We start from the raw sequence: 10,350 nt of genomic DNA, 5'->3' as shown, positions 1-10,350 counted from the left end.
TTCGTTATCACATAGCTATACGATAAGTGATACACTTCTTCATCAGTGGTCCTCGAAACAAAAGTATGACGCCGAAGTAGAGGCACTAACTGCTTGGGATTTGATATCAATAAACCAAACTGGCCTGATAGCACCAACTAAACCACCAACTCCTCCAACAAACTTAACCATTTATGCTACACAACAGGTCCTTTTTTCTTGTAAATCTATTCATTCTATATCCTTTTATCGATTTTCAGTTCTTGTATATATTATGTAACTGAATCACTCACATCCTTTTGATTTTCATCTTAAATTTTTTCCTCCATTTATCTGATTGCTTAGAAGAATTAGCTTCCCAATCCTTCTATAGTAATTTAATAAATTTCATTCTGTGATATTTATCGTAATTCGATGATACTTATTGATAAGTTACAGAAAACCGTCGATGGTGCTCGGGCATTAATGGATTTATTCTGGGAGGAACCGACGGAATGGAACGGGGAAGCCTTGGGTTATTTGATCAATTGCACAGTGGATGGTTACAGTGAATCGATTGCAGAAGTACCTGCCACAACACGTTTCTACTCTTTTAGTGTAAAATCGGGAAGTGTTAGTTGTGCTGTGGCAGCTCATAATGAACCAAAACTTGAAACATTTTCGGAAGTTGTTACCATTGATAGCAGTGGTTAGTATATTTGGAATGAATCTTTCGCATTGATTTTTTCGTTTGTCTGTTAAATGATGACTTCTTATGTGTTCTCTATTTAACTATACTTATCGTAATATTTTTGCTTTAAATTACTTCAGCAAATACGTATTTTAAGAGTTACGACCACTAGTCCGTTTATTTGCGATCGATTCTAACAACAATGTATTTTCAATCTTAAACTGGTCACCTTCTTCATCTCAAGTATCAGCTCGTATCAAAAGACAGACTTCATCACTACTGGCAGTATGGATTTTGAGCATATTACAAGAAATAAGCCTTAAAATTAGATTTAAACAATAAATTTTATTTTCAGATCACGGAACAATCAATAGCATATATTGGTAATGACCTGTATTCGATAAGAAAAGATTTCGACTCTGTGCAGCCTTTTCTGCTTCGCCTTGATCCTAATAATGTGGAAAATATTCTGCACAAGGTAGGTTAGAATGCATTGAAAGTTGAAAAAAGATGAATTTATGAGCAATTTCAGGTTTCAATAGGAGGTGAGATTGGTAAAGTTGACGCAATGACGTCTGATTGGGTAGCTAATCGTTTGTTGTTCGTTTCAACAGCACGTGTCATGCAATTACCTCTTGATGCCATTCAAGTACCTTAATTTACTCGTACTTTTTTATATGTTGCTGTAACTTACTATTGGTCATAAATCAATAGTTATGTGAGTAGTCGTGCACTGATTCAATAATACTCGCTATCATGATAATAATACTCGCTATGTTACCATAAGATCTAATCGGATTGTTGTGTTTCTTCAGTCGTGAATATAATGCATTTAATATTATCAAGTATCCAGTTTTAGAGTCTTTCGGTGATTACACCACTTCGCATAATGAATCTTTCATCAGGTGCTGGTGATGCGAAACAACTACTTTTCGACCCGTTTTCCAAGTTCGTTCTATCTTTTAGCTTTTTTTTGATGATAATTTTTTGCTGAAATCATTTCCATTGATATTCTTAATTCCATGAATTTTTCTTTTTAAATAAATTTCAGCACTGGTTTTTTGCTTACGAAAAATGGTTCACTTTTTGCATTGGATCTCAATATGGGTATGGAAGAAAATATGGCGCATAGGTTTGTTTTCTTTTTTTTTTCAGTACAGATGTATGCTTTCTATTATTCAATAAAATATGAAGAATGGAATTTGAAGTATTACTTATTAGGTTAGAATGTCTGAAATCAGAAACGATATCGTGGATGATGACTGATTTCGCCTGGAATTTGGCTTCATTACCGGCGATTTATGTACTCACTTGGAATGGTATGGTGCGCGTCGATTTAGCATCTTCAAAATGTGACGAAATTAAATTTGCATGGGAAAAGTTTGGAGGTATTTTATCTCTTGTTCTCTTACTCCTTATTAAAAACTACAAAATAAGCAAGCATTATCGTAAAATGACAATGTATAAGTTCTATGTTTAACAGGACTAAATAGTTGAACTTTCCAGAAAAAGGACTCAAATCAATATTATCCTTTGCAATCGCTGATAAATTGTACATTTTCGTTACTTCCTCCGCACTAGTTGTCTATGAATTGGGCTCCTCAACGGCAGCACCAATCGCCATCAATGGCTCACCCCTCAAACAAATTCTCGTTGCCACACAATCTACTCAACCATTTCCGGGTGTGTTTATGTGTTTCTGGAATTTCCAGTTTTAGCTCAAATTATTTGTTACATTTAGATCAAAGTAAATATCGACGTTTAAGGATAACGAATTCGAGGAACTGCAGAGATGTTTCCATTTTTCAGTTCTAAATCTACTTTTTATCACAGCGAATTTTACGTTTATAATGAGATCAGGAAGCTGATCGTTTATATTAGGAGTCCTTTTCAGAAGATCAGCGTATGTAGTTGGTGCTCGATACATTCTGCTTTCGAGAGTTGCATTACACCAATCATCTGAATGACGTAAAACGATTTATGGAATCATTCGTTTTAAACTGTATCGATTTCAGAGCGGTCTTGTTTTGTCTTACCACCAGCATCTGAAATTAAGTTCACTGTGCAGAACGAAGAGCGAAGTGGAGCATTAATCTCGGTCAATGAACCTCAGTTGCCCAATGTTTGTCCTGTATGTTTTGGTTGTCTCAGTTATTACTAGTTCGTTTTTCTTTTTTTTCTTTTTTTTTTTTTTTTTAATTATGAATACCATGGCTTATCATCAGTTTGTTTTATGCGTTAATTTACTGCAGGGTATCTCATTGCCTCCGACGCAATATGAAATCCATTTCCAGCGAAGAGGGTCTGATAAAATTCGCAACATTCACAGTATTAGCAATATCCTTCATGTGGAAAATGGTGTTCTGGATAAAGAAGCTGAGTACGCCTTTAAAATCAAAGCACAAGTTAGAAGTGTATTTCGCTGTTAATTTGGAAAAACTTGATCCGATATTCAGGATCATTCGGAGTGATTCAGATGAGAAGTATCACAACTTATGTTGGGTGAAATATTTGTGTTGTTTTGAGTTGCTAGTTGGCAGCTTTTTATAGAAACATTTCGCTTTTTTTTTCTAATGATACTGCTGCTGTTTCAGTTACGATATATCGATTTCATGGTTTAATCGTTATACGCCGGTATCAGAAGCTAGTGCAATGCAAATGCTTCGTACCGGTTACGGTTTTCCATCATCACCGCAGGGTCCAGCCGCTTTTGCGTTGACTCCAGATATTGTATTGCTTTACTGGAAATTACCCGCGAAACTGAATGCACCAATTCCTGAAATTAAATATATGGTTTGTTGGTGTTTTTTGTGTTCTTAATAAACTTGATTAATGGCATCGATGATTGTGCTACCATCGCGTTTTGAGAAATTTTTGCCTGTCATTTCTGCTAATAGTCGCTTCATTTTTTTTATTCAGACATTTCTAAAGGTCAGATATAACAGTATTATCATTACTGGTAGTAGGAATCATTAATTAATGGATGCTCTTGAAATAAATTTGTCAAGAACTGTTCCAGATAAGTCAGCTTAGTGCGACGCAGCTCTCACCCTCAGCGATCGGTGCACAACAGTTTGAAGGGACGGATTATGCTACTATGCCAACAGATGTTGTTTCCTGTCTGAGTGATCCTTGTTCTGCAAAGATTTCCAATCTACGACCCTCTACTGATTATAAATTCTGGGTAATTTTTATTAGAGGAAAACGCTAATATGAAGTGCATAAGTATGTGATTTTTTTTCCTTTTTCTAATTTATATTTTGTATATAGTAGAATAATCTAATAGGATTGCTTTAATTTCCGAGTTTTTGATTATGCGATTTTGTTGCTTAGGCTTTATTGGTGTTTTCTGTTCAGCAATGGAAAAGTAGAGTTAATTTTTGTTGAGTTGAACCACTGTGGGATGGATAAGAAGATTTCATGTTTCTTCATGTTTTAGTTTTCTATAAATTCAGGTACGTGCGATCCACGAAAGTCATCTAAACATGCAGTTTGTGGATGATACAGAAGGAAGTTCCACAGAAGCATCAGTTCGCACAAAAGATATAGCTGGAACATTGCGCCTTGATAATATTACTGGTACCACTGTTGTACTGCGATGGAATTCGCTGGACCCTGAATCTTACCCAAAACGTATATTCATCCAGTATCGAATCGTATGTTACTTTCATTTACTTTTTGTAATTTTGCTGAGAAGAAATGAATTTCTAAGTTGAAGAAATTGCGCCTTGACAATATTACTGGTACCACTGTTGTACTGCGATGGGATTCGAAACAGTCAGCAAAAAACTGATATTTCTCGAAAATAATTCTTGCTTTATTGATTTTTTCGATGTTTAAGGTGGGAACGAACGCCATTTGGAAATCACCGTATAATGCATCATTCGAAGGTTCTGCAAAATCAGTGGCTGTGGTTGTACGCTCATTGCATTCAGCCACCACTTACGACTATCGTTTTGCAGCGGAATATGTGGATAGCTATCGTTATGCAAATCATGATTATTCTTACAATGAAACATTTTTGCAAGTTTCACAGCAGTTTCGGACAAAACGTAACGTTTTCTTACTCTGCCCAATGACAGAAATACTTAAAAAGGAAGAGACATAATTAGATTTAAATGTAAAAAAAATTTTTTTGACCATCCAAAATAGTGCATTTTTCAGCTGGAACTCCGTCGGCTCCAGCAAGTATACATCTTGTTCAGGAATACAACGAATGGATAGTGCGTTGGGAAAAGCCATTGAACGATGGTGGTTCGCCGATTACTTCATATGCCCTCGAATTCAGGTTCAAAATTTTTTGCATAAAATTTATGGAATCCCGTGAACAATATCGCAGTCGAATTCAATTCCCGATCAAAAAATTTTTTCAATTTTTCAAATTTATTTTTTTTAAATGTTACCTTGGCAAAGTTTCATTATTCGAATATTTTTACTTTTAATTTTTGAAGACCAGATGAAGATTCCGAGTGGGAAATAGCCGAACGAGGACTGGAGGGCGGTTGCTTGTGGTGGAAACCGTTGAGAATAAATTTCCTATCTGAATGTGCTGAATTTCGCATTCGAGCAGCAAATTCGGAAGGTTTCGGTGCATATGCATATTCGAGGCATCACAGTGGTAGTAGTGTTTTAAAAATTTATTCATTTTAATTTTCAAAATTTATTGAAAGCATTTCCACTGATTCATGCTATCTTAGCAAAGTTTCATTATTCGAATGATTCTCGCTATCGTCTTAAACTTGTTATTAAAAAATTTGCTGCACTTAACTTTCAGATCGTTTAGGAGAATCTCATACTCATTCTTTATGGATTATAATCATTACACTGCTCATCGCTATCTTTTTACTAACTACTTTCATTGCTGTTTTGTTTAGTATGTGTTATTTTTATAAATAAAACCTCATTGGCAGCCAAATCTAAGAGTGAATTTCTAATTTAAAAAAATTTGTTGTTCCTCAAAAGTCATGGGAAAAAATCAATCAGTAATGATAATAATAAAACAAATACAATGATAAAATATGACCTATCCTTTCTTTTTTAGTATATTTTCAACGAAGTGACAGAAGACGCAATAAAATTCGATTGCAAGATATAAGCTTGCATGGTTATACGAATTCAATCAAAAAAAATATTTTGTCTCCACAAGTTATCAATGATCTAAAAAGTATGTGACAATTTCAATGCTGAATGCTGAGTGAGCCGTATCTTTAGTGATTTCTTTTTTTTGAGCTTTTAAATTAAATGGATTTCATTTTCAGTCATTTCTCGGGTACCGAAAAACAATATCAGTCTATTGCGCATAATTGGGAAAGGGAGTTTTGGAGAAGTTTACGAAGGACTTGCAGGTGGATTACCTCAATCACCGGCAAAAGCAATTAGGGTTGCTGTCAAAGTTGGTTTTAAATTCTTGATCTCTATTTCATTCTCTGTAATTCAAATTGATAACTAAAGAACACAATTAACTCTTTTTTAAATGAAAACTTGAATCATTTTGTTCTTTATTCTTACCTTTGAGTTTTGGAAAAAAAAACGATTCAAAATTTTAGACTCTAAGAAGCGGATTTTCTGAATCAGATCGGATGAAATTTCTTCAGGAAGCAGTTTTAATGAAGCAAGTTTTGCAGGTTTTTTCTTTTTGTAAAATATTACTGGATCGGAATCGCAGTTATAATTTTCTAACTTGAATTTCATTACTTTTAAGCAGTTTCGATCATCCCAATATTGTAAAATTACTGGGTGTATCACTCGAAACAGAGCCATATTTTCTGATTATTGAACTGATGGAAGGTGGCGACCTTCTTGGATTTCTTCGTTCCAGGTTTTCTCTCACTTTCTCAATGACTTAATTAATCATTTATGGGATAAATAATATCTGTATACCTGGTTTCTCTGAATTCCTGTCTTCTATGCGCTAATGATTCCTTTAGCCGTCCATCTGATTGTCTCCCGTCACAGCTTTCGTTGTACGAACTAATAGGAATGATGGTTGACATAGGACGTGGTGCTGCTTATCTAGAAGTTAAAAAACGCGTACATCGCGATCTAGCAGCTAGAAATTGTCTCATTTCTTCAAGGAATTCTAATACACGAATTACAAAAATAGGTAATAATTCACTTCTTAGTACGATATGAAATATTCACTTGAGATTTTCAATTTTTGTTACGTAAAATGTTTAAAATAAAAATAATCTTGCGATTGGGAAATTTTTTTAAATATTAGGCGATATTCTGGGTAAGAGGGAATAATGTAGCAGAAGTTAATCATGCCTTAGTTATCAGTTTTCCTCCCAAATTCTGATCCCTTATTGTAGCTGATTTTGGTCATGCTCGTGATATTTATACTAACGATTATTATCGTGTACATGGCGATGATTTCATACCATTACGATGGTTGTCACCCGAATCAATTAATGACGGTATTTTCACATCAAAAAGTGATGTATGGTCATTCGGTGTACTACTATGGGAAATTTTAACTCTCGGACAGCAACCTTTCTCAGGCAAAAATAATGTACAGGTAAGGTTTTGCGATGAAAATGACCAGTGAAGAAAGAGAACAGATCTCCAACAAATATTTCCAATAAAAGTTTTTGATCAAAAATTGGATTAGATCTTTCTTAAGTTAAATTCGAGTTTTTTTTCTTCCTTTATCGAAACAATTAAATGCTATTGCTAACTGAAAAAGAAATTTGCCCGCTCAAAAGGTGACATAAGCTCAAAGCTTTTTCTGAAGTTGTATGATTTATAGAATTTTCAAAAACCAGTAAAATTAGTAGGGAAATTCGATGAATTTTTTTCAGAAAATTATTTTAACCAGAAATAATTGTTTACTATAGGTGATGTCCTTTGTGAAGAATGGTGGGAAGCTAGAGAAACCACAGTTTTGTCCGGATGAAATGTGAGCTTATTTGCGCTTATTTCTGGATGTACTGTTTTTTCGTGTCTATTTATCGTTTATAAGCAGTTGGTTGTAGTTTCGCTATTGTGGATCGTGCTTGGATTTACGACCCAGAAGAGCGTCCACAATTTGCTGACCTTTTGCCGGAACTGGAAGCTTTGCGCGGTTGTCCATTGTATCAGGTTTTTCAACATATATTGATGGTTTACTGCTTGTTTTTCTTTGTAAGCTTGCACCAACGCTGCGGTGAATCTGGATAGTCAAATTCAACTCTTGTTTACTTTTCAAGCAAAGAAATTCCAATATAGGAAGATACTCCGTATCCGCCGAACTCTTCATCACTGAGAATTGATTCAAATTTCGAGCTTTCATTCAATTCTAATATAAGTCGTGGAGAAAGTGGACGTAGCGGAAGTGTAAGATTCGATAAAAGTGGTTAGTTTTCAATAATTGAAATCTTAATAGGTACAGTGAGTCACAGTAACAGTCCACGACTTGCTGATCTTTTGCGGGAATTGGAAGCTTTGCGTGGCTGTTCACTGTACCAGGTTTTTCAGTACACATTCTCTTTATTTTTTCCTGCAAATTATGAAACTTTTCCGTACAGATCAGTAGAAGAAACTTTTTAACTCAGTTTGTTTTTTACTACAAGTCTTTTTCAGATAATCCTTCAGCAAAGAAACAGGGCCGCCCATCAATTTTGCGCTCACTTCGTAAAGAGCGCCCGAGACTGCCTGTATGCTGCTTTCGTATTTATAATTTCATATCGGACCTTGCAGCAAGCAAGGTTTCCAATGGAAAATTGGGATTTCTGGGATAGAAATTCCTTGAGTTTTTGTTAGCATTTAGTAAGAAGTGTCTAACTCGGAAGTATTGAGACTGATTGGCAGTAGACAGCGTTAAATAAACCGTTCTATATTATAAATTTATTATACTGCAGCCCAGTCTCGCTGATTTGGAAACCAGTAATCGAGGGTTCAGGTCAGTGAATAGCGTTACGAGCGACATCGATTCATTAACACGGGGTCAAGTTGTTTTCCACCTTAGTTGTTACTTATCATACTATTTTGTTACCGCTTATGAACTAGTTGAATGATTGTTTATCGCATATAGGCTGACCGGAATTTTTTTTAAGATTGCGATGAGGGATTTGACGATAGCGCTTTCATATCAAGTGACTGCTTTGGTAAGATACTTCTCTCGAATGTTGCATCTTTATTTCATGTGGGGCTATTGATAAAATCTTGAAGTTGTAAAATTTGCAAGTTTTAGAAGTGCCGAAAAAGTCGCATTCCAAGAAACCACAGATAAATCGACCAAAACAGCGAGCTCCTGAACCATCAAACCATTCTCCTGTGTCGTCATCATCGGCGAGTCCTCATTCTTCTCCCAGAAGCCCGTCATCGGGTGACAGTGACATCCCATCAATTTACATTCGACCAGCTCGAGTTAGCCGAGTTTAAATAAGATTGATCAATTTTGTATTTCGTGGTTCGGTCTTGATTTCAATTTCCGATCACTTCACCATTCTTTTTATTCTTCATCTTGTTTTGGATTCCGGGAGTGAAAGATCATTAAAATTAGTGCGAGAAAAATTTAGAAATGTAAATGGCAAACGGGGTGGGATTGTTTTGTTTCACTGAGATCCCAGTATGTTTCGTAATATCGTTTTCATTTCTATTGTTATGCAAGCGTTCATGTTTGGGTTCTTTAGGATGTTGTTTAGATGGTGTGGGTGATATGAGCAGCCAGGTATATGTCTGATTTCAGTGCTCAATTTATTTTTTCATTGCTATTATGATATTTTTGGAACCAACGCGAATTATTTCTCTAATTTTCCACTTTTATCTTACTTTTGCAGAAGGAAAAAGTAGCTTTATATCAACTTCGTTATTCTGAATATCGTTCAAGTAACATGCTGACTAAACCTGGGTTTTATTCGGAAATTCTGTCACTTAAATTATACCATCAGAGATTCTGAACAAATCAAACCATATCCCTGTAAACGGAACAAACGATTAGAAGGAAGCTTACCAATCACGCTCCTGTGAAACAATCTTGCGATAATAGACAAGTACATGATATTAGAGTAGTGCAGAACAGGAAACCGTAGATTTGAAACAGGAAGGTGGATAAATTGATTGCTTCCAACTCCTAGGTAAACACAAGTACGACTACTGAAAGCTTCAAAATCGCACTTCAAGAATCTTATGGAGTAGAAAGAGGTTCACCACCTCTCTCTCTCTCCCTGCGTCTTTGCCTTTTCATCTTTTCGTTTGTCAGAAAGTGCATCACATCACCGATGAACTGTAGATCAGCAGGTTATCCTCATGTTAAAATATCAGAATGAAATGAAACGAATTCCCTCGTTTAACAGTCTGGAAGCAATTTATACATTCTTTTTCCCGATAAGAGTAGGAGTTCGTGCGCACTTTACCAAATCTCTAGTTGCATGAATTTTCTATCTCCCCGAGAAATTTCAGTCCCAAATATACATAATGGCAAACCTCAGTCTAATCCAGAGAAATGGAAATCGTTGCTACGCCTTGAAATTCTGTATATTCCTTCCCACTATTTCGCTTTTCCATTTTGTGAAGTTCCAAAAAAAGGAAAGTCTAAGAATATCAAAAAGAAAATTTGACCAGAAATTGGTCCGACAGCAATTAGGGCCGTGAACCCAACAGGAAACCAGCTTAATCTTGAACGCATCATAAATATTAGTTCTCGACACGGAGTATTTCTGCTCCCCCCTTTTTCCCCTCCCGCTCTTTATTATTGATATCATGCTAATGTTCTAACTCAG

At 35.5% G+C, this 10,350-nt stretch overlaps 1 protein-coding gene across 1 annotated transcript in view; it reads left to right on the top strand.

The window, feature by feature from the left end:
* The window catches only part of LOAG_16341 (TK protein kinase), a 15,966-nt gene extending 6,831 nt beyond the window's left edge, over window positions 1-9,135 (top strand). The window contains exons 20-48 of the mRNA XM_020448993.1: window positions 418-667; window positions 807-934; window positions 1,005-1,127; window positions 1,182-1,298; window positions 1,509-1,597; window positions 1,701-1,781; window positions 1,871-2,037; window positions 2,156-2,332; window positions 2,665-2,780; window positions 2,902-3,029; window positions 3,244-3,442; window positions 3,669-3,833; window positions 4,105-4,305; window positions 4,491-4,701; window positions 4,814-4,937; window positions 5,101-5,267; window positions 5,691-5,813; window positions 5,908-6,041; window positions 6,196-6,260; window positions 6,351-6,467; window positions 6,577-6,752; window positions 6,961-7,166; window positions 7,486-7,547; window positions 7,624-7,729; window positions 7,856-7,982; window positions 8,210-8,283; window positions 8,488-8,572; window positions 8,683-8,733; window positions 8,820-9,135. Coding sequence (XP_020307539.1) covers window positions 418-667; window positions 807-934; window positions 1,005-1,127; window positions 1,182-1,298; window positions 1,509-1,597; window positions 1,701-1,781; window positions 1,871-2,037; window positions 2,156-2,332; window positions 2,665-2,780; window positions 2,902-3,029; window positions 3,244-3,442; window positions 3,669-3,833; window positions 4,105-4,305; window positions 4,491-4,701; window positions 4,814-4,937; window positions 5,101-5,267; window positions 5,691-5,813; window positions 5,908-6,041; window positions 6,196-6,260; window positions 6,351-6,467; window positions 6,577-6,752; window positions 6,961-7,166; window positions 7,486-7,547; window positions 7,624-7,729; window positions 7,856-7,982; window positions 8,210-8,283; window positions 8,488-8,572; window positions 8,683-8,733; window positions 8,820-9,010 — 3,960 coding nt within the window. The 3' untranslated portion in view covers window positions 9,011-9,135. The remainder of the gene's footprint in view (window positions 1-417; window positions 668-806; window positions 935-1,004; window positions 1,128-1,181; window positions 1,299-1,508; window positions 1,598-1,700; window positions 1,782-1,870; window positions 2,038-2,155; window positions 2,333-2,664; window positions 2,781-2,901; window positions 3,030-3,243; window positions 3,443-3,668; window positions 3,834-4,104; window positions 4,306-4,490; window positions 4,702-4,813; window positions 4,938-5,100; window positions 5,268-5,690; window positions 5,814-5,907; window positions 6,042-6,195; window positions 6,261-6,350; window positions 6,468-6,576; window positions 6,753-6,960; window positions 7,167-7,485; window positions 7,548-7,623; window positions 7,730-7,855; window positions 7,983-8,209; window positions 8,284-8,487; window positions 8,573-8,682; window positions 8,734-8,819) is intronic.
* Window positions 9,136-10,350: the final 1,215 nt, after the last annotated feature.

Source organism: Loa loa (assembly GCF_000183805.2).
Source record: "Loa loa unplaced genomic scaffold supercont3.1, whole genome shotgun sequence".
Taxonomy (NCBI): Eukaryota; Metazoa; Nematoda; class Chromadorea; order Rhabditida; family Onchocercidae; genus Loa; species Loa loa.
Note: the sequence above shows the minus strand (reverse complement) of the source record. Positions and strands in the feature narration are given on the sequence as shown.